The sequence below is a fragment of the Dromiciops gliroides genome, chromosome 2 (assembly GCF_019393635.1).
Source record: "Dromiciops gliroides isolate mDroGli1 chromosome 2, mDroGli1.pri, whole genome shotgun sequence".
Classification (NCBI taxonomy): Eukaryota; Metazoa; Chordata; class Mammalia; order Microbiotheria; family Microbiotheriidae; genus Dromiciops; species Dromiciops gliroides.
This window is the reverse complement of record NC_057862.1, coordinates 244,647,548-244,672,209: the sequence shown is the minus strand read 5'-3', so window position 1 is coordinate 244,672,209 and position 24,662 is coordinate 244,647,548. Positions and strand designations below refer to the sequence as shown.

General features: G+C 38.1%; 1 protein-coding gene across 1 annotated transcript in view; it reads right to left on the bottom strand.

Moving 5' to 3' along the window:
* Positions 1–19,457: 19,457 nt before the first annotated feature.
* PELI2 (pellino E3 ubiquitin protein ligase family member 2) overlaps positions 19,458–24,662 on the bottom strand; it is a 112,794-nt gene continuing 107,589 nt past the window's right edge. The window contains exon 6 of the mRNA XM_043987774.1: positions 19,458–24,361. Coding sequence (XP_043843709.1) covers positions 23,795–24,361 — 567 coding nt within the window. The 3' untranslated portion in view covers positions 19,458–23,794. The remainder of the gene's footprint in view (positions 24,362–24,662) is intronic.

The window sequence follows — 24,662 nt, the reverse complement described above, 5'->3', positions numbered from 1 at the left end:
GCAGATAGGTGCCTCAGAGGATAGAGCACTAGACCTGTAGTCAGGAAGTTGTTCAGTCATTTCAGTTGTGTCTGACTCATCATGACCCCAATTAGGATTTTCTTGGCAAAGATAATGGAGTGGTTTGCCATTTCCTTTTCCATCTCATTTTAGAGTTGAGGAAACTGAGGCAAATAGGGTCAAGTGACTTGCTCAGGGTCACACAGTTATTAAGTATCTGAGGAAAATGCGTCTTCCTGGCTCCAGGCTGGGAACTCTATCCACTGTGCCACCTCAATGCAGGCAGGAAGACTTGAGTTCAAACCCTGCCTCAGATATTTACCAGCTGTGTGATCCTGGGTAAGGCATTTATTTTCAGTTTCCCTATTTGTAAAATGGAGATAACAACAGCAATTATCTCTCAGGGATGTTGTGAGGATAAAATGAGATAATATTTATAAAGCATCATATAAATGCTAGCTATTATTATAACTAATAATTATTAATTTGGATAAATTTATTTAAATATATTTGTTACAAATAAATTCTATATAAACACATTAACATATTTATTATTTATTTAGAATATAAGTAATTATAAAGATGTTCATTACAATATTATTTTTAATAATTATGAATGATAACAATAAACCATTGGGTGATATTTATTATGCAAGATCAAAATGTCAATCTGAATGGTTTAAGAACTGAATTTCTTATAACATGTATTTATCAGGCCAAATTCTGTGAGACCTTTACCCAGCTCAAACCCATAATGCTGTGAGCTCCCCAGCCAACCAGCCTGCTCCTCCTGGATTTTATCAGGACCTCCCCCTGCTGTTAGAAAAATTAGCTTCCCTTCCCTTATCTTCTCTGCCACTTTAATAAAAGAGTTTTTGCTACTAAATTATGGCCCTCATGTTCACGGTGTTCCTCATAACCCTGAACTCCACAGTTCACACCCAGGGATCCTCTCCCCTTCATGCTCCAACTGAACTCAGAACAGCAGCTTCAGGTTGTAAAGCCAGAGATAGCAGTTGGTAGCACCCCAGGTGGTAACTGAAAACTGAATATTGTACTAAATGGCATATGTCAGCGACCTCAAAAATGAAGTAAGAAAGCACACTCTTATTCTTAAATGAATAGCTGAGGAATAAGTCCTCGTTCATAAATGACCACCTTCACTTTTAGCTTCTGCGCAATCCATTACAGCCCTTCGGCCAGGTGGAGGATGCCAGGGCGACCCCAAATTAGATGACTATTTTTCTCTCTGTTTTGGACTTGGTATTTTAAGAACTGATTAGGCAATGAATTTTTCACCTAAAATGACCCATAATCAGAGGAAAGAAACCTGACTAAAAATAGTTTGAGACGGGGCAGCTAGGTGGCGCAGTGGATAGAGCACTGGCCCTGGAGTCAGCAGGACCTGAGTTCGGGTCTGGCCTCAGACACTTAACACTTACTAGCTGTGTGACCCTGGGCAAGTCACTTAACCCCAATTGCCTCACTAAAAAAAACAAAAAAAACAAAAACAAAAAAAATAGTTTGAGAAAATGGTATTGATAAAGGGGAAGACTTCAAGGATTTATCAGGGCAAAAGAATATCAAGTCTCTTGACTTGACAGGGATAGAGGCTAAACATTTTTCATGAAAATACTAGAGCATTGTAGTGGTTTCCTAATCAGGATAAAATTGCTATCATCTAAGTAATGTGCAAAGTAATACCTGTCAAGAACTGATAATAAAGGAAATTAACAAATGGAATTGACTTATGGTACTATATAATTCATTTGGTTAGAGGAAAATATTTGGAACTGGAAGGGACCCTAGGAGGCATTGAGCCCCAAACCTCCATTTTGCAGATGAGAAAGGTGAGACAAAGAGTTTAAGTACTCCTCTCAGATCACACAAATAGTGTCTGAGATATAATTTGTATCTAGGTCCCCCTGACTCCAAATCTAATGCCCTAAGATTAACACACAAAATGGAGCCAGAAATCATTCCAACCAAGTCAATCCCATGTAATTTTGCATTCCCAAAGTTTTCTTTGTTGTGACCAAAATCCACAATCCTGGCAGCTTTGTAGTTCAGTAAATAGAGATCTAAAGCTGGAGTCAGGAAGACCTGAATTCAATTCCGGCTTCAGACATTTACTAGCTGTGTGATCCTAGGCAGGTCACGTCACCTCTGTCTGCCTCAACTATATCTTTACTTTTTATGTGTCAGTCAGCACTCTCAGGCTTCTTGAGCTGAATTACTGATTCAGATCTTGTGTATAATTTACTCATAGGTGGAAAACCATAGGCTAGCTGCTGCCCTTGGGATTCTAACTACTGGCTACTACTAACTGTGGTTCCTGAGCCTCCACCAGTTAACTTCTCATGAACACTCTACCAATAGATTAATTAGTTTTACTAAAGGCATTTATTAGGATGGGACAGTGAAAAGAATGGTGAAAAATATCTTTATCAAAGACCTATGGTACACTCTCCCACAAACACACAGAGCATCTGTGGGAAGAGTAGATGTTAAAGTATTTAGTGTATAATGGAAGTGAAGTACTGCATAAGATATGCATGTGTCAAAGAGTAACTCATAACTCTTGATACTCTGAGGGTTGAAAGTCCCCCTTCTCTCTTCAATCACTAAACACTTATTAAGTGCCTACTATGTGCCAGGAACTTCACTAAGAGCTAGAAATACAAAAAGAGGGAAAAAATAGTCCCTGTCCTCAGAGAGCTTACAATTTTCACAAGGTCCTCACAAAACCCCAGTTGAGGCAGCATTTCTAGCACTCCTCTCTACCAGAGGGATTATGATCCCTGAACCTGCTTCCTCCATCAAGTGACTATTTTTCTGTATTGTCTGTCCTTACTGTCTCTCTCTACTCCTTATGCAGAGACTGAGCCTTTGCTCCCACCATCAGCTACTGCTGCTGCTCCAGTGGAAATCACTTCTTTATTTTTGTATGTCTCCTAAAATCTTTAGAAAATTTTTTTGGAACTGACAAGGCCACTCCCCAAATATATCCATCTTGAGGTTGCTGTTTAGTTACCTATTCAGGAAAGGAAATACAAAAGAGGAAGCACAAGTTTGGCTCATGCTTCCTTTATTGGCTCATGAACGCATGGTAAAAGAATGGGACCCCAGCTACCCATGCCACCTAGCTCAAAATAGACCTGCTGTTTCAAAGCTGAGAAAGACACAGAGACACAGAGACATAGAGAGAGACAGGAGATTCTCCCCTTTTGTTTATCAAGTGTCTTCTAGTTTAGTAGTCATTTAAGGAGCAACTCATCATCTCATATTGCAAGCCCCTGAGTCATCAGCTCTTCAGCTCAGCAGACAATTAAGGGACTTTTCATCATGACTCAGCAAGGAAGAGATGGAAGTAGGTCCCACTTCCCCCACCCTACCAAGCTTCTACATGGTGGACTTCTAACCAGACAAGGCATGTTGGAAAATGCTCTGAGAAATGGCCTCTAAGGGCCAATTCACTCACATTACATATCTTTTCAATATTTTTATCTTTTCTTTTATTCTGAGAATATCTATTTTTGTGTTTGTGTTTTAAAAATTTGTTGATTTTCCACCCTTTTTTGTGGTACACTCAATTCATTAATTCTTTCTCTTTTGTGAACAGAATTGTTTAAAGATATGTTTTCTCCTCAAGATTGCTTTGGCTATCTCCCAAAAGTTTCAGCATGTTGTCTCATTATCATTTTTTTATAAAACTATTTATTGTTTCAATGAACTGTTCTTTGACTCAATAATTCTTTATATTACATTAATTAGTCTCCATATATGTCTAAATCCTTTCTTGAAATCCTTTCTGATTATAATTTTTATTGCACTGTGGTCTATAAAGGATGAATTTAATATTTCTGCTTTTCTGCATTTGTTTATGAGATTTTTATAATCCAGTGGCAAAGCCATGCAGCTATAACACAGCATAAGTTGAGGAACCACCTCACCACTGTCACCACAACCTACTTACCTCAGCCCCACAAGGATGCATGTGCCCACAGCACGAGAGAACCTCCCAACGCAGGGCTCCAGGTCAGTACCAAGGACACTGTCCACTTTCACTTTGCCCTTTGGTTCCAATAGTTTTAGACAGTTTTGTGATTTAAAATACATATACATATATATGTATATAACACACACACATATGTCTGTGTGTATGTATCTGTAGGACTGTATCATGATTTTTTGGTGGTGCAGGGCAATGAGGGTTAAGTGACTTGCCCAGGGTCACATAGCTAGTAAGTGTCAAGTAACTGAGTCTGGATTTGAACTCAGGTCCTCCTGAATCCAGGACCTGTGCTTTATCCACTGTGCCACCTAGCTGCCCCCTATCATGATTTTCAAAGAATCTAATGATTCTTAAATTCTAGATTTTTGATAATAGATACCTTACTTCTTCTAATTTTTCAGGCTTCTTGTGCCTATTTTGTACTCAGGAGACCAGGAAGTGATGTTAACATCTTGTTGCTTTAGTTCCCTTAACCAATTAGGTCTCTAGGATGGTTTCAACAACTTTGAAGAAAAACTAGCTTAATTCGCATTGGGGTAAGAAGAATAAGAATATTTGCCAGCACTAGACTATCTAGTAGTTGACTCACCATCTCCGTGACTCCCCAGACTAAAATACCCTTTTTTGACAAACATTCCTCTATGTGTCTCCTAATGTTAAAACACATACTCCTGGGGGACAGCTAGGTGGTGCAGTGAATAAAGCACTGGCCCTGGATTCAGGAGAACCTGAGTTCAAAGCCGGCCTCAGACACTTGACACTTACTAGCTGTGTAACCCTGGGTAAGTCACTTAACTTTCTTTGACCTGCAAAAAAACAAACAAAAAAACCCCACACACACTCCTTAAGGGAACTATTTCACTTTTGTATTTAAATCTCCAGTGCTTCAAAAAGTGTTTGCCAGGTGGTACACACCTAAAATATTATATTCATTCATTTTAATAATCTTAATTAGAGACACCAAAGCAGAAATTGCAAGGTTTCAGATTCTGTTTTTTGTGTTTTCTCCCTCATACAATCCTAGGCAGGGGCCCCAAGATGATGGTGGTTTCTGGCCATAGTCCTGGACCAGGATGATGAATTGAGGCCATGTCATGCCCCCTCCCATGGTATTAAATGAGATTGCAAAAATCTAGGTGCTGTCTCTTACATAATCCTGAACTAGAATATTGAGCTGGAAGCTGTCTCTCTTCCATTCAGTAGTCCTGGATGGGTTGGAGGAGATAGGATCGGGTCCTGTGGACTGAGATCCAAGAGTGAAGACTTGACTCCTCTATAGTTTTGAGCTCCATTTAGAGGAGGATTGGGGTCCCTTTGATATTGTCATAGATAGGAACATAGAGCATATCCCTTTTTGTTGCCTTTTTGGAGGGTTGGATTATCTCACTAACATATTTCCTAATTAATCTCTCTTGTTATTTCTCTGCTTCTTATGGTACTGCTTTCCAGTATTCTTGAAGTGGGTTTAAAGGGACCTGGAATTTATTGGCACTTTTCACATCACCATCTTTGCCAGAAGTATCAATCTCTAATTTCCTTCAAGGCTTAGCTCAAACATTGCTTTATACACAAAGTTTTTCCTCATCTTCACAGTCAATATTTTATCCATCCTGAATTTATTATTTTGTGTCTATGTAGCACATATAAACACTTGCCTCTTCCCCATCTCCACTTGCGCTGGCAGGTTGTTGTCCCCTAGTCTTGATTACTGCTTCTTCCCTTGGGGCTATAGGAATGGCCCTAAGAGATCAAAAAACATCCCACATATGACAAATATATACTCTGGGTCTCACTATCCCAATCCTAACTCCATTGACAAGTTAGATCCCCAGAGCAAAGTTTCATTTCTTCTCGGGGAGATGAGTTGCTCTCAGTTAATCAAGCACCTACTATGTGCCAGGCATTGTGATAAGCTATCACTCACAAGTCAACATTCAATGTATTCCCTCCTCACATCAGACAGCCAATTACCATTTCCCTAAAATCAGTTAACCATTAATATTCCTCAATATAAATCAACCAATTAACATCAATTAGTTTTTATAAAGGGATATTTACTAAGAGAGTATAGCAAGAACAGAAGTATAAAAAGCTCTAAAATGAGAGGCACCCTCTTCTCCATAAGCTCTTACCTTATAGATAGTAGATTTTTCTTTCAGGTGGTGACTACAATGTTCTTCCCACCCAGTGTTCACTCCTGGGTACTATATGAACAATTATGAGTCACTTTCTTGCTTGCAGGAAATGGCGTCTCAGCTGCTGGGTCAATGCATAGCTGTACCAGATTCAGTAGGTCAATCCTTGGACCCAGCATGGCTGCCATGGCCACTGGCAGACCCTGTTATGGACTTCAATTATTGAACCACTGGTAGTTTTTCTGACTTTCCAAAATCAAAAGAGCATATCATGGTCCATTTAGTCTCCAGAACCCATTCACCTAAGATCAGAGAATAAATGCAACAGAGAAAGGAAGAAAAAAGTAGCATCATATATGTATAGACCTATGGCACTGAGATGGGGGAGGGGCTCTCTCATTCAGAGGTGTAGAGAATTTCTTCTTCCTTACTATTGTGCTATATAAGAAATGACAAGCAGAATGTTCTAAGAAAAACCTGGAAAGATTTACATGAACTGATGCTGAGTGAAGTGAGCAGAACCAAGAGAACATTATACAAAGCAACAATAATATTGTATGACCTATTGTGAATGAATTAGCTATTCTCAGCAGTACAATGATCCAAGACAATTCTGAAGGACTTATGATGGAAGGTGCTGTCCATCTCCAGAGAAAGAACTGGTGGAGCCTGAATGCAGATCAAAGATATTTTTCTTTACTTTCTTTATTTTTCTTGTTGGTTTTTTTTTTGGTCTATGTTTTCTTTCACAGTATGACTTACATGGTAGTGTGTTTTGAATGACTACACATGTGTAACCTGTATCAAATTGCTTACCTTCTCAATGAGGAGGAGTGAGGGGTGAGGGAGGAAATTTGGAGCTCAAAATTTGATTTTAAAAATATTAAAATTATTTTTACATGGAATGGGGGAAAATTATTGTTTAAAATTTTTTATTTAATTCAGGGGGCAGCTATGTGGTGAGGTGGATAAAGCCCCGAATTCAGGAGGACCTGAGTTCAAATCTGACCTCAGACACTTGACACTTGACACTTACCAGCTGTGTGACCCTGGACAAGTCACTTAACCTTCATTGCCCCACAAAAAAAAAAAAGGAAAAAAAATTCTTCCTCATTTGAAAACCACCAGGGAGAGGAAACACATTTTCCTCCATTTGCACCTTATGCATGCACCTCCAGGTCATGCTTTACAGCCAACATCATTACAAAATCAAGTGACAAGAAATAGTCACAGAATGACGCTGCATGTTCTGAATTAAGGGTAGGGCTCCTTCATTACAAACCACCCTACATTTGCAGAAACTGGCTCACTCAGAGAGAGAGCATAGCAAAATATAACAGGGACCAGGTTCTGTTGGCCAGGCCCTATTACATGTAGATATTTGTGCATATGCTGAACCCTCCCAGTAGACCATAAGTTCTTTGAGAGGTGAAATTGTTTTCTTTTTTGCATTTGTATCCCTAGTGTCTGCCGCAGTGCCCTCAAAACAGTAGCCACTGAAACAGTGCTTGTCAACAGTGCTTGTCACAATTGAAAGGGTCAGACATGGAGCCCCAGCTTTGTAGTTCTTTTAAATGGAATACTCACCTGAAATGTTCTCTTAGCTGATACCTGCTCCTAGACAGAGTCTCAATTACAATCATCAAACTTTTCACAAACTATGGTAAAGATGATAGCTATAGCAGCAGGGTTTTGAAGCGATCAAGAAAAAATGTAATTGCACTGAAGACTAATGACATTTTACAAATTGCTGTGCACATCCCGCGAGTTCTTCTTGATTCATCACTGCTCCTTAACTCCCAGAGAGCCTCATTAACCACAAATATACTTGCCATCCATTTCTATTTCTGAAAACAAAGTATGCATTTTTAGTCACTGGTAAATCCTCATTGAACAAGGCACTATTGTATCAGTGAGAGGACTCTGTAACTTGATTTCTAAGGAGTAAGTAGTAAGGGTTTTGTAGTTATAATAACAGAACTGAGAATAGTTTCTTATTCATTGCAGTCTTCAATTTAAAAAAGAAAAAAGAATATTATCTGGGATTATGTGATAGCTGTTCCATGAGCCAAGTTACACATACCAAGTCTAGTCAGGCCATGACAACCATTGCTACAAAGGAATACCCGATGAACTCAAATGCACAAAAAGTACAGTGAGATAAGGTGCTTTCTCTTGCAACAAGTAAAAAGGCATTAGATAGAGGCCAAAAGCTTTTGAAAAATTCTTTTAGGATTTCCATCTGGCCTACTTACAGTATTTTCCTGTTGTGTTCATCATCAAAAATTTTAGAGTTTTCACAACTCAGCTAGCTCCAAGTTAGGTCTGAGTATTGTGATAGGACCAACATTTCTCTGGTAAAACTTTGTGGCTTCACCTTAAAAAAGAAAAAGGTGTCCCACTCCCAATGTGGTTGGTGCTGGCTTCCCAGATGAAGCTTTCTGGTCATAAAAAGGGCATAAAAAGTGCCCACCATGTGGAGCCTAAACCCCTCTGTGTTAGTGGATTTTTGAAGACCATGCAAGTTATCATGTTCTTGACTGTATCTTACCCTGATGACCAGCACATTAATATCTGGAGACCAGGAGGGCTGCATCCAGAGAAACTAAGTGCCATTGGATCCTTGTCATTATCCTTTTTGTGTTAGGGCAAAGTGAACCTCCTTTTGATAGGACTGGGTAAACCATTCAGTTGACTTACGAGTGCCTTGGGATGTGCACAGTCCCAACATAGAATTTGAGTTAAGAGAGTGCTGACATCCGAGCTGCACCTCAGACAAGTTTATCAGCTTCTTCAAGATCCAATGGATTATGGGCAGCTAGGTGGCGCAGTGGATAGAGCACCGGCCCTGGAGTCAGGAGTACCTGAGTTCAAATCTGCCCTCAGATACTTAACACTTACTAGCTGTGTGACCCTGGGCAAGTCACTTAACCCCAATTGCCTCACTAAAAAAAAAAAAAAAAGATCCAATGGATTAATTGACAGAGTAGTGTAGAGGTGAGAAGGAGACATCAAATGGAGAAATCAATGACAAAAGATGAATAAGACAAAACTTAGAGAAGAGGCAATAGAAGAAATAAAGTTATGTCAATATTTGAGGAAAAGGAAAGATTCCTAGAATTATACTATTGATACCTGATCCATTGCTCCATACTCATGTGGGACCAGTTACGTGGGCCCCACTTCAAGGGACTCCAGTAATGTAATGCTTAGAGTAACAAGTGCATATTAGCACAACTATCTTTTAAACACATTATACATTAATCTTCAACAACATCTGGTATTTACAAGTTGCAGTACTCATCAGTGGTCATCAAATAGATGAACGTTTGTCAAGAATGTTATAGAGAGGATTCTTGGTCACCTATGGATTAAATTAAATGACTTCTGAAGACTTTCTTCTAATTTGAATATTTTGTAATTCATTCTCCAAGCCCATGCTGCCTCTATGCTTTTTTGAAGCTTTTCTTTATATCTTTGTATTTTTTCTTTATATCTTCCATCTCCAACTCTTAAGATTCTTCCCATGTTTGAAGGCCCAAATCAAATTCTGTCTCCTCCAGGGAAGCCTCTCCTGATTTCCTCAGCTATAAGTAATCTCTCTTTTCTGCATTTTCATAACACTTTGTACCTCTGTACATCTGTATTACCCTTATTTTTATCTTTATTTTAGCTTTCCTACTAGATGCAAATTTCTTGAGGACAGGGACAATTCTTATTCATCTTTGTATCTCTTTCAGTGCCTAGCCATGAACAAACTGTTTTGTACAAAGACAAATGTTCAATAAATATTCATTGAATTGAACAGTATGAGATAAATTTGACCTAGAAATTAGGCAGTATAACATCATAGCTCACTAAAGCTATGGGAAGAATTTAAATGATTACCCAACTATAACTTGTATTAGGAGATTAAATTTAATTCATTCAACACTTATCTGGTGCAAACTATGTACAAGGTACAACATGTGCTAGACATTGAGGATAGAAGGATGAAAAAGGATGTAATCCTTTAAAACTTAAGAAACATTCCAGAGGAATGGGATATAGATTTAATGTTGAATGATAAATATGTAGACATTGCAATTTAAATTGAAAGGGGGGGGCAAACTCATCCCATCTTCAGCAGTGGACTTCGATTTATCACTAAAGAGGTTTTTTAATTGCTATCTTATGTTTTTATATCACCTGCACTTCCCAAGATATCCCTTCCACCAACCCCTCACAAAAAGCAATCCTTTATAACAAAAAGTAAAATAAGTTTATCACCAACAAGTAACCAAATCCAATATGACAATCAATGACCCATACCCATGGTGTTCATTTCTGCAAATAGTTGGAGGGAGGTGCCTTCTCATATCTCTTCTTTGGAACCAAGATTGGTCACTATAATTTCAAGACATCCGGTTTCAATGTTTTTGTTATTTTTGTTGCATCAGCTCATAAAAGTCCATGCTTCTCTATATCCTTTATATTCACTGTTTCTTATAGCACAGCCCATTATATTCATGGACTATAATTCTCCAGTTGATGCATTTCAGTTTTGATTCTAATTTTCTCTGACTACAGTAAATGCTATTATAGTTTGCTGTACTATGGGGCCTTTCTTGGCTGTGGAGGGATTGTAAAGAATTTTGTTTAGGCTTCTTTACCTTAGGGATGGGGACCAGTCATAACATAGCACGTTTTTATCCCACTTGATTCATCATAATCATCGCCACCATCTATATGCATTTATTAAATGCTTACTATATGCCTAGCACTGTGTTCAACAGGGGGTACAAAGAAAGGCAAACACAATACTTCTTTCAAAGAGTTCACCCTTTCTATTAGGGCAAAATCAATGCCTACCACTTCTGGGCTGAAGGGGTAGGAAGGAGATCCTCTGGAAGGGTCACTGCATTAGCAGCAAGGATATGCTGGTAAATGTTTAACAAATAACACCTGAAGAGGGGGTGGGTAAAGACCAGGTTAAGTGACTTGCCCCGGGTCACACAGCTAAAGGTATCTAAGGCTGGGTCCTCCCAAATCCAGGGTGAGTGCTCTAACCACTGTACCACCTAGCTGTACCATAGAACATATTTTCAATCTATCTGCATTTTTAACATTTTCTCTATCACTTTCTTAAGTCTAGACAATCAACAAAACAATAGATAACCCCCCTCCATTTTGTAATTTGCTGATTTCTGAGGTGTAAGTGCTCATACTGAAATTTTAATGATAAGACTTGCTCAAGTCAAGCCTCTGATTCTCAGAGAATCTCAAAATTAGTCCCCCTGTACAAGACTGCTAGTTTGATTGTGCTCACTGCTGCTATAGATGCATGGGAGTTAGTGGGAAGAGAGGTGGTGAGTGAATGCTTTAAGTATTAGAGTTATCCAGTATTAATTCATAACAATGTTATCTTGTTTTCTGCTCCTCTGTACTTAACTGTAAGTACTCTATATGGGTACACTGAGAAATTTCAATGAAATTGCGGACTTTGTGATGGACATGAAACTATTATCACTTTGAGTTCCATCTTTAGAATTTCATCATTTGCAGTCAATTTTAGCCAATAACTGGCAGTGGCCAGCACAAAATATAAGAGCAAAATCAGATTAGAAGTAGTTTATCCTCAAAAGGAAATTGTTTTTGAGGCTAATGCAAGGGGAAAGAAGTTGATTGCGTTAATTACCTCACTCCACTTAGCACTGATTACCTTAAGCAGGTCAAAAACACCTACACTGAATGGAACAGTTAGAGGTGCAAACTAGGTGTGAACAAGGTCCAGAAATCTTTATTGAATTAAATAAACTATGTCACCTATCTATAAGTATTTGAAAGCCATTGGGTGGGGACTTTTAAGCAAGATGGCTCCCTAAACAGGAAACAGAATGCTTAGCACTCACATAGCTACACTAGTGAAAACATGAAATTTGTATCAATCCAAATAATAACCAAAATATACAATGAAAACTGCAGTAAATGATTTCTTCCACCAGAATTACACAAAAGTCCAGGACTCTCCCATCGTAGAAAAGTACTCAGGGAAAAAAAGCAATTCAAATACCACAGAATTAGTCAAAGTCACAGAAGACTTGGCAGTTTCTATGAAAAATGGGAGAAGATTGTAGGTTGCAGTATTCCAAAAGATGAGCAATACAGGTTTACAACCAAAAATAATTTATCCTATATATGATTATGATCAAATGGGGGGAGGGGGCAGGTAATGAACCTTTAATGGAAAAGAGGATTTTCAAGCATTTCTAATGAAAAGATCAAGCTGAGTAGAAACTTTGAAATGCAAAAAAGTTCCAGAGAATTCTAAAAGGATAAATTTATTTGAGCAAATAGAAGGCACTATATGATAGTATAGTACTAACATTCTAATGGGGAGAAAAAACAGGAATTTCTTCAGAACCTTAGTGTCTTCAAAGGGTAAGTATGTTAAATGAGAAAAAAAAAAGAGGTCCTGGGAGTGAATTGGTTTCGTTCTAAGGGTTTTGAGAATGGAAAATGAAGTAAAGATAAAAGGAACACATGGGACAGCCAGGTGGCACAGTGGATACAGCACTGACCCTGGAGTCAGGAGGACCTGAGTTCAAATCTGACCTCAGACACTTGATACTAGCTGTGTGACCCTGGGCAAGTCACTTAACCCCAATTGCCTCACCAAAAAAAAAGAAAAAGAAACACATGAATGACAAAAGGAAAAATAAGGGATTCTCATAATTAGGATTTGTGAGAAGAGTATATAAACATGGAAGAGGGTGGTGGAGGGCAGCAGATGAACCTCACTCATATAAAGTGGGGAAGGAAAAAGAAGGGGGAGAGAGAAAAAGCATTTGTATAGCACCTAATATGTGCCTCACAACCTTGTATGAGAAGTAGGTCTTATAATTCCTATTTTACAGTTGAGGAAACTGAGATAAACAAAGGTTGAGTGACTTGCCCATTATCATATAGTTACTAAGTATCTAAGGCTGGATTTGAACTCAGGCCTCCTGACTCTAGGCCCAGTATTCTGTAACCACTGTGCTACCAATTGCTTCTAATGGGCAGAGAAAAGCTGAGCTTGGTGTAGAAATACGTTAAACTTAACAGGGAAGGGACAGGTTTAATAGGGAAAACGATAGTGGAGAGAAAATAGTTACAAGCAAAATAATCTTTCTGATTCTGAAGGGAGGAATCAAAGAACAAAGAGAAAATAAGCAAAAACCCCGTAGAATATAAAGGGGTGCCTTAGGTTGCCTCTCAGTTGTGGAATAGCTCAACAAATTGTTGTTTCAGAGTGAAATAGAGTAGTGTTGTAACATAAAAGATGACTAGATGTTTCAGAGAATCTTGTGTAGTATGAACTTATACTGAGAGAAGTGAGGAGAACCAGATGAACAATTTAGACAAGGATAACAGCACAACACGAAGCAAAACAACTTCAAAGACTTCAGAACTCTGAATGCAGAATGAAACACTTTTTTTAAAACCTCATTATTCATGGGTTTTGTTTTGTTTTGTGGGGGGTTTTTTGATCTGCAGGGTTTTTTTGTTTGTTTTCAATATGGCTAATATGTAAATGTTTTACATGACTGCACATATATCATCTATATAAAATTGCTTCCCTTCTCAAGAAGAGGGAGGGAAAGAATGTAAAACTCAACATTTAAAAAAACAAATGTTGGGGGCAGCTAGGTGGCACAGTGAATAAAGTACTGGCCCTGAATTCAGGAGGACCTGAGTTCAAAATCCAGCCTCAGACACTTGACATTTATTAGCTGTGTGACCCTGGGCAAGTCACTTAACCCTCATTGCCCCACAAAACAAAACAAAACAAATATTAAAAATTTTTTGTTTATATGTAATTGAGAAAAAGAAATTAAATGTAAAAAACAAAAAGAAATCATTGCCTTCAGAGGAAGGAACTGTGATGAATCATGTTGCCTATGTCCTTACAGAACGTTGATAGACTCATTGTACAGAAACAGACAGAAATGTGTGGACATAGCCACCATAGATTTGTTTTTTGCTTGACCATGTTTGTGACAAGATTTTTCCCCCTTTCTCTTTCTCATTTTTTAAAGGAGGAGTCAGGGGAGATAGGATTAGCTGTGATGATGCCAAAAGAGAGAGTCATTGACATTTTTTAAAATGCAAAAGCAAAACCAAAAAGAAGTTCAGAAGGTAGCACAGCTAAGTGGATATTTTGGAACTGAGGCATGGAATTAATATGTATTTTTTTAAAAAGCAAGTGACATAGATTCACAATCGCATATAGAATTATTTTGGGTTGGTTTGAGTTCAAAACAATATAGTGAAAATATAAAAGAAAACTATTGGAATGAGGGATATTGTATAGGTTACATTGGGTTGATGACACAGATTTGGTCATTCCCTGTGGTTTTTGTATAAAATAACAAGTCAGTTTCAGAGCCTTAGCAATCTGAGTGACTGGCAATGAATAGAATCATTCCAGCCAAATCCTTGAGAAGGTATCCCTAGTTATGGGGAAGGAGAAAATCCCTGGCTCTGGCTTCAGTCTCCCTACAACCCCATCCCTGCCTAGAGGAGGACTGTGAGCTTTGAAGGATTGGAGAATTTTGTGTTGTTGTTTTTGCATGTGTGTGTATGGAGCAGAGGTGGTGTCGGGTGGCAATCTAGCAGTATTCCTGAAATAGCCATAACTGGCAGCAATGACATTGGGAGCAGGGCATAAACTAGACAAAACTGAGGAAAGGCAAACTGAGGGGACCAGCAGAAAGCACCACCCAACAGTAACTTCAAGAGATTCCACACAGAGGGGAGAAAGGACTTCTGGTAACCAGGAGCTGGGAGTTACGCCTTTGTCCTCTGTATTCTCTAGGCTAGAGCCCTCTTTCCCCTGGACTGTTTATGGACTGGTAGGGGAATGTGTCAAAGACTTTTGGGGGGATGTAGTGCACCAAATGTTCTTAATATACCAACTCAGGAAATACCCATTTCTCTAACTTTATTTAATCATTTATATCAACCAATAATCATGGGGGGGGGGTGAGGAAGAAGCACACCAATGAAGGCATGTGAACTATACAGCATTAGGAAAAAACCACCCCTTCCTCCATCTAGATCACTCCACAAGGAACTGTGCTAAACTAATATGCAACTTTCTGATGTTACTCACCTATGAACCCGTGTCCAAAAAATAATCAAGTAGCAAAGCTATACAAATTTGTCAACCCATCCATTCCTAATATTTCTTTTTCCCATAGAAATTTAATTGCAGAAAAATTCTGTGCCGACTACAAAAAGATTCCTGTCTACCTCCCTGCCCTCCCCCCTAAAAATCCTAACATGGTCTTGGGCTGCTTTGATGGAATTATAGATTTTAGAATAAGGGAAGTAACAATAGTACTATTCTCAGACTACATTCGGGGCACTGGGTTTAACACTGGGTTTAAAGGACCACGTTTACAAAACAATGGCCAGGATGGAGAGGGGACTTAGACATGTTTTACATATATGTGTATGTATATAATACTTATATGTGTCTATATAATACATATGTGTATATGCATTTTATTTATATAAATATAAATACACACACACACATATATATATATATATATATAAATGCATATGTGTGTGACATTTAGCTTAGGAAAAAGAAAACATAGAGGACAATGATAGCTGTCTTCAAATAAATGGAAGGCTAAAAGATTTCCCCTGTGTGACTCCAAGAAACTAAAACTGGGATCAATGGAATTTAAGTTAGAGGAAGGCAGATTTTGGCGTCAAAGGAAAAAAAAAACACCTTCTATATAGGTTTGAAGCAGGGAGCCCCTAATGGGGTGTAATGAGCATCTTCCAACCCTGCTATGGTCAGAGATATTCAAATAAATGTTGCCTGACTGGTTAAGAAATATCACATAAGATTCTGGTATTGGGCAAGAGGAATCACAAGGAGTAGAATGATTTCAAAGAGTCATTTTGACTCTAAATTTTGAGATGACTTAAATTATGTGATTCTGAGATGATAAAGTATGGTTGGAAAAGGGTGGTTGTGACTAAGCTTAAGTTCATGTTAGAACTGAGTATTGTTAGCCCTGAGTTGTCTCACAGATGCAAAAACCCTTACTATATGAAATATTGAACAAAAGGTCCTGAGCCTTTTAACCTGTTCAATGTATCTGTGATATGTTTTAAAGTCTGGAAACTGGCTCAGGAAAATCAAAAATTACAAATTTAGAACATGGGTAAATTTTTGCATTCTTGATCATTATATGAACTAATGACCATCTGTACAGGGGAGTATTTCTTTTTTTGTTTTTTTAGTGAGGCAATTGGAGTTAAGTGACTTGCCCAGGGTCACACAGCCAGTAAGTGTTAAGTGTCTGAGGCTGGATTTGAACCCAGGTACTCCTGACTCCAGGGCCAGTGCTCTATCCACTGCGCCACCTAGCTGCCCCAGGGGAGTATTTCTTAAGAGTCCAGGTAAGGCCATGAAGAACTGGCTCCTATATCTGAGAACAGAACCTAAGTTAGTCATGGAATATATTAAATTCTCTCCTTACTTCATTCCCTTAATCTATTTTAATGCTCAAAAACCTCAATGTAGACCTAGGAACTGAAGTAACATTATCCTTTGCTTTTTCCCATAAATCACTGACCTAGAACCCTTGTAGATAGGGAGTTTGACTAGCATATTCCAGAGATGGAACTTGCACAAAAGAGGAAAGCTGGGAAGTCAACAATGTGAAGCAGCTACCCCACCATACCTTTATCCCTTTTCTTACACAGATTTTCCATAAGATTACTCATTTGGAGTGACATTTCCCACCAAACACAGGAATTGAAATGGGTGGGAGAGCTGGTTAATTCTCTTAAGGAAAAAAACAAAACAAAACAAAACAAATCAAAACCACGAACTCAAAAGAAATTGGATGAATTCAAAATGCTATACCTTCAATGGGCAGGGAGGTAGCACGGTGGATAGAATGCCAGGCTTGGAGTCAAGAAGACTCATCTTCCTGAGTTTAATTCTGGCCTTAGACACTTATTGGCTGTGTGACCCTGGACAAATCATTCCATCTTGTTTGCCTCAGTTCCTCATCTGTAAAATGAGCAGGTGGAGGAAATGGCAAACCACTCCAGTATCCTTGCCAAGAAAAACCAAAAAGGGGGTCACAAAGAGCTGGACACAACTAAAACAACATAATCGGTGGGGCTAATTAAATGTTACAAAATCAGTGAAAATTCAATGACAATTTAAACTGCTAAAGATTTTTTTCAGCTGCCAAATTATCCAAGGGAGAGTGGTAGATTTTTCCTATTTTCAACATCTGTTCAGCTCATATCTTTTCTGTCAACAATCAATAGCAAAGAATGCTGCCAAATCTCTTTTAGTATTGTTGTTGTTGTTTGTCCTTCCTTCTCAGAGCACTGTGACATCAGGAGGTGATGTCATGACCTTCAGTGAATTGGATTTAAGTGAAGGAAGGCTGTGCAGTCACCAGCCTCATCAGTATGACTGGAGATGGCCCCACATGTTTGAAGCAATTGGGGTTAAGTGACTTGCCCAGGGTCACACAGCTAGTGTTTAAGTGTCTAAGGCAGGTTTTTAACTCAGGTCCTCCTGACTCAGGGCTAGTGCTCTATCCACTGTACCACCTAGCTGCCCACTCCTTTAGGAACACATTTCCATGAAAAGTGTTGTAAAAGAATTCAGTTTCTTTTAACTATGACATAATTTTCTCAGGGCTTAGTTTGAACCTTGAGATATAAGCACCTTGCTAATGGGGTTATTTAAAAAAAGAAACTGACTCCCACATCTAGTCATGACTTTGAAAGAGGCATCTAGAGAAACCTGTAACTATCACAAAGAAGGTTAATTTGGTGTAGTTGGGTTTACTAATACTCATCCTGGGAGCAAATTTGAATTCAGCAGGAGACCATATGAAGTCAGGAGGCAGGTAGCATTTTGTGTGACTGTAGAGTTTGGGCCCTACCCCCTGGGCTGTTGTGGGGTTCTGCTGTAGAAAGTGTGTCATTGCACTTCATTTCTTTCAAAAGACTGGAACAGGGAGCAGCTAGGTGGCACAGTGGATAAAGCACCGGCCCTGGATTCAGGAGGACCTGAGTTCAAATCGGGCCTCAGACACTTGACACTTACTAGCTGTGTGACACTGGGCAAGTCACTTAACCCTCATTGCCCTGTCAAAAAAAAAAGACTGGAACAGAGGGGCTGGATAGACTATCCCAAATTGTTAGGGTTTTTCCATTCATAGGGGAGCAGAGGAACTTTTGAGAGACTGGAACCCCCTTGAACAAAATGGCTATATGGCTGCATTCCATTCCTAATCCCTCATTGCTGCTACAGTAGAGCAAAGGAAAGGATGGGACCTTACCTGGAGATCTAGTTGCAACTAAGGATGGATTCTAAAGGAAAGATGGGATAACTACAACTAGAGATCAGAGTGCATCCACTCTGGTAACTGGTAACAGCTGGAGGGCACCTCTGTGCCAACTTCTAGAATCCTTCCTGAGTTTTCTCCAAGTGCTTACCTACCAACCCAATTCTACCAAGTTTCCCAAACCTGCAATCTCTTTTTTTCTCCATGTCTCTAGGCAGGGACGATTGAAGTCAGCTCAGTCATTGTTTCTGTATTCAAGTAAATCACATAGATACTAAAAAGTAAATTGTGTAAGACTATGAGTGAAGTTGGTTGGTAATGAATGAGAAGGGTTGGGGGCTTAGAGCAAAAATGAAAGATTTTCCTATCTTGGTAATTTTTAGACATATTCTAAGCTATACCTCTCAATCTACATAGATCTCAGGACCAGAGGTGTCATCTAAGATCTCCAGGGAGCTGCAGGCACCGTGTAGAAGCAGTGGTTTACTTCTGTGGCCACTCCATAACTGGTCAACTTACAACCAATTTTTCTATAGATTGCTGTAGGTAAAGAAATGAGACAGGAATGGGTGGCTATAACTCTAAGCGCTAAGAAATATGTACAGAGCCTACACCGCCTATCATATTAGCAAGCTAGCCTATATTCCTTAGAATTCAGTTTTATTCTGCAGTGAGAACACAAGAAATCGACTGGCAATGGAAATGCCAAGAGAATTTCTTTTAATAAACAAGGAAGAATTAAGGGAAACTTCAGAGAGACCAGACTTAAACAAACTGTTCTACATTTTATGTAGAAGATAAAAAAAATAATCTAAACTGTTTAGGATGAATGTAGATAGATGCCAAATGCAGAAATCAAGCATATTTTATACAACTTTTTGTACAAACTGATATGCATGATTAAAATGATCTGTAGCCTGGGAATAAGGAGTCACGAACATATTGAAATAACAGTTTAATAGTTCTGAAGTTTTTGTTTTTTCTCCCCCCTGTAAAATGGCTTGTACTTCCACAGGTACACAACAGTGAAGAAATAAAGTTTTCAACTTGACATGGTTTATAAAAGATATTTTCTTTACAAATATTTCCAGAAATTTAACAGTTAGTAATACTGTATATGGCAAACATCATCACTTAATTCCCTTTGCTTCCTGCCATTTCCTTTCAGATAAAGACATCTTTACTCACAACAATTTTTGTTTAGTAGTAGGAAAAAAATTGTTTCTCCCTTCTCACACTCTAGAGATACTAACTTCTTCATACAAAACTCATTTCAGAGAGTTTAAGTCTTGGTAAATAAAATTTAGATAAAAAGTTTCCTTTTGTTTCCATATGTCAAGAATCTGTATAGACCTTTAAAAGATCCCAGAGCTACATCACATCTTTAACTTGGATTTGAAGGAATAACAGTATAATAAGAGACCAGTGATTCACTTTTAGCAGCAAATCACTGATCCCGATTCATAGAGCCATTCCCTAAACATTCCCCTTACCAATACTTTTAGCTTTAGGGAAAAAACAATTCCTTGGCTTCCTAATAATAGTATAAAGTAACTTCAAGAAGTTATGTATCTCTAAAGACACAGAAATAAAAACCTGCTGTAATTATTTTCATGACCAACTGCTGGCCTATTTTTGCATCCAAATTCATTAGTCTCCCTTAACAGAGTCTAGCATTTTTAATGGCTTTCTCCTTTCTTTTCCCCAAGAAATTCTACAAGAAGCAACTCTTTTATGAGGTTACCCATAGGCACTGTGGTACCTTAAGTTATGAATTAAAACTAAGTGATGATAAACACATACTACTCTAGGAAACTAAAAGCTTTCAATTATTTTGGAACAATTGAGGAAATGAAAAGCTTACTACTGACTCCTTAGCGGAGCCTTTAGTCCTCTTTTAAAAAAAAGTTATACCCAAATTCCTTGAGAACAAGGATTGTTTCATTTTAAAAAATCTTTATTTATCCAGCACAATGCCTGGCACATTATAGTTGCTTAATAAATGCTTGCTCATTGAAGTGTAGTATACATGACAGGGAAAGCAGAGATTAATAAAAATAATCTCTAAAAATACACTCAGAGCAGTAGTACTTCATCTACTCAATCTTTTTTTCAGTCATAAACTGATAAAAAAACAACTGGAAGAAAAGGAATATTTTCTATGAAATACATTATTGCTGCCTTTTGAAATAGTATATACCATCCTCTTCATCAGAGGGAATCACTATATAAATCAGGGCTGTGTCTAAGAGACTCTTTCTATAACTTATCAGGAAGAGGGATTGGACAGTAATCATTATCCCTTCCCTGACAGTAGGTGAAGACAGAATAAATCTTTCCATTCTGAATTTACACAAGCTGCTTCTTGGATACAATTTTTTATCTTATTTTCTTCTTCTTTGGCTAGTGGGCAATATGATTTCTTTTCACTTACCAACTAAGTTACTTTAAAAAAATGAGAAAATTAAACATCAAACAAAAATATAAAGGCAAACATTTCTATCACTGAGAGTAAAACACTTCAGCATAAAAATATTTCTCTTTTTAATGGACTTCCTCATTCTGCTTCTAAGTGTAGAGGGCAGCTCTGAAAAGGGAGAAGGCAAGAGGTAGCAGCACATCTGGATACAAGGAAAACGTGACCAAAGAGTGACCCGACTCTGTAAACCTAACATCCCGGCCCCACCCATCAAGAATGAAATCTCCAAATATTTAATACTTATCGGGAAAAGCTTTGGAAAAAAAAAGTAAGGGGATTTTTCAGGTTAGTCCATGAGTTTGCTAGGCTCTGCTATGCTTTTTAGTTTGGAGGACTGCCCTTGGGACAGTGAACCTTAATAAACTTAAGGGTTCTCTGGACAAACTTCTCTAAGAAAAGAAAAATCTGCCCCCTCTGGCTGAAAGACTAGTAAGTCAATTAGTCTGTAGACTGTGCAGTAAGTGGAAGGACGTACATTGCTAATCCTCATTTCCCAAACCATGAAACAGTGAAGAGCTGAGAAAACAGAGCCCATCCTGAAAGACCCACAATGCTGGTGGAAGGACTTGGAAACAGATCCAAGGTCACAAAAACCTCTTGCAGAATAAAAAGGCACTCGTACTATTATTTTAGGCATATCCAATTGGTTCTGTTTTTAGTCTTCAGGCAGAGATGAGCAAGATGTACAGAAAGGGATCACTAAGAAGAATGCCATGGGAGGTTTGTGGTGTTTTGAAGCTAAAACTCCCCACCCCAAACCACAAAGTGTATGGAAAAGTGAAGCTATTTTAAATTGACAAGCTGACACTTTATATAAGAAGAATATTAAAAACAGCAGCAAACAAAACTCACGCATCTCATCACCCAAGAGTAAAGGGAATTAAAAATGCTAGGCTTAGAGATTAACTATAAAACAATTTACAGCCAAAATATCAACAGGCCAATCAAGTATATATTTATAGATATATACACAATATATTAAAGTTATATAAATTATATGTCTATACAAAGGTCTCATGTGTAGCATAAAAATCTCCAATGGTCAGTTTAATAGAAGTTATAGTTTAAAATATTGTTCATTCAGTAGATTTTCATTTCCTTTCAGATAGCTATTAATATTCTCCCAAATGAACATTTTCATCCTGGATAGACTGATAGTCTCTGTACTTGTTAGCAGAGTTATCATAAAATTGTTATTCAGAATTAAATAAAGCCAACTGAATGGGATGTTGGAGCTCATAAGAAATTCTAATTTAATTATTCCTCAGTAAACACTTATTTGCTGTCTTAAAATCAGACATTTCAAATTATCTCTGTAAAAGCACCATTGGGTGTTGTGTATATCAAATGATCATATTTAAATTTAGTTTGATTTGCAAACATTTTCAAAACTTACAGTGTTCCTCAAGCTGCAACAGAAGGTGACAGATGGTGTGAAGTAGAGTAAACAAAATCTACTGTTTCATTACAGTATGAGGTGAGCTCTCCGTTCATAGAATGTTGGATACATCCAAGTCCAAAAAACATGCAAGTGGGCTTACAAAAAAATAAGTAATCTGTAATCACTTTTCAGACTCAATAAATGATTCAGTATGTGCATAAATTTGGTATTATAGTACCCACACAATCTCTCCTCCTGCAATAACTCTAAGCTAATGAATTCTGAGAGATGCTACATTTTAATCAAACAGTCCTAGGCATGCAAGGTGTATAGCAGGGACAGGCTTTAAAATTCAGACCAAAAGGTTGTGGAAAATTCTTTGTTTATAATGTCAAAAGTTATTCTACAAATGTGCATAAAGCAATTAAATTCAGAAAATCAAATTTAAAAAGTCATTACAATATCTGAATCTTTTTTCTCAACTTCACACAATAAAAAATAGGTCACAAAGTTTCCAATAGCAAAACAATTCTTTGTGTTAACTGCTTAGTGTCACATTTTCATTTCATAACATCACATAGATCATCAGTTTCAAATAGAAGCAGGGGCCACTAAACCATACATAATCCCTGAAGGACACATAATGACTTAAAAAACCATCTGTATTATCTACCTCCTATTGTGTTTTAATTTTTTTTGTTAAATATTTTCCAATTACATTTTAATCTGGTTCAGGTCACTCTGATGTAGATAACGTTCTTGTGGTTAGGAAAAACTCGAGTTAACATCTATAGACAAAGCAACACAGTACTGTGGAAAGAGTGTCATGGGCTTTTGGAGTCTTGAAGCACTGGGTTCAAACTTTGCCTCTGTTGCTAACTACCTGTATGACTTGGGCAAGACACTTAACTTTGTGCCTCAGTTCTCTCTTCTGTGAAGTAAGCAAGTTGGAGTAGACGGCATCTAAGGTCCCTTACAGCTCTAACTCTATAATCCTAAATACTGATGGTTGCAAATTAATAATTTAAAAAACCCCAAAAACCTTTTGGTTAAACGCCTAATAGTGAAAAAAAATATTATTTGGAGATCTGTCAAATTTTACAAGGAAAAAAAACTGTTAAAAAAAACCCTCAAGATTAAAATAAAATATAACATTTTAAAATTCAATCACGGACACATATAACAAATATACTTATCAAATAAATTTCGATGAATATGCAGCTGTTACAAATGTGACATCACTGATATTTGTCAAGTTCCAGGTATCTGTCACCACTGTAACCCTGGTTTTTCAAATCTCTATTAGCACTCCCCCCTAAACCCCTTTAACAGTAATAAAAAAACAAAACAAAGTAAAATCTACAGTTAGTGGCAAAATCTTCACAGTAACTTGTTAAAGTGATATTATTGTAGATAGCATCAGTCAACTGGACCTTGGAAAATTAATTTTACAAAGTTCTGTTCCCCAACCAGCTGCGTGGCACAAAAAGGGCAGGCAGCATGAAATGCATGGGTGCCATGGGGCAGTGGAATCAGGGACCAGTACTTTGCAGACTTCTCTGAACACACATGTCCACAAGGGGTAAAAGCATGAGTCGGGGGGCCAGCATCAACATAAAATCCTGCCTCACACCCGAGCCAAAGAGGCACGTAAGGCCCAACAGTTCTGCACATTGGGCACTCCCTCTCATTGGCTTCAGTATCACTTCGGTGTCCCCAGTTGTGATACCCATGCACGTGACCACAGCTGAGGTATGCCCAAGGCTGCTTCTCTTCTACCACATCTTTCTGGTTGATGCTGGGAAATGCCAATGTGTTCAGTCCAACAGGGCACTGTGGTCTGGCTGCATTGATCTCTTGCCGTAGAGCTTCAATGTGCTTTTGGGTTGGAGTATGAAAGAGACCGTCAGCCGTTCTCCACAGAAGGGTTGCTCCACACAGATCAATGAGGGAACCATCTTGTAGGACGTTGGTCTCATTTTCAACCTATAAAGATGAAAAGAAGAAAAAAGTACAAAATATTGTTGGTGGTAGAATTTTAAAAGCAAAACTCTAACATTCTTCTTACTGAAAACAAAGGGGGGGAAATTACTTTTGGAAGTAAAGCAGATGAAACTTCAGTGAAGAACAAATCTCTTTAGAATTTTTTTCCCTTACATAATGAGACAGTTTGTAATTCATTAGAAAGGAAATTTCCTAACAATGGATAGAGTCAGTCACTTACCACGTGCCAGGCATTAAGCTTAGTACAAATAAAGGTAAAAAACAAGCCCCTGTCTTCAAATAG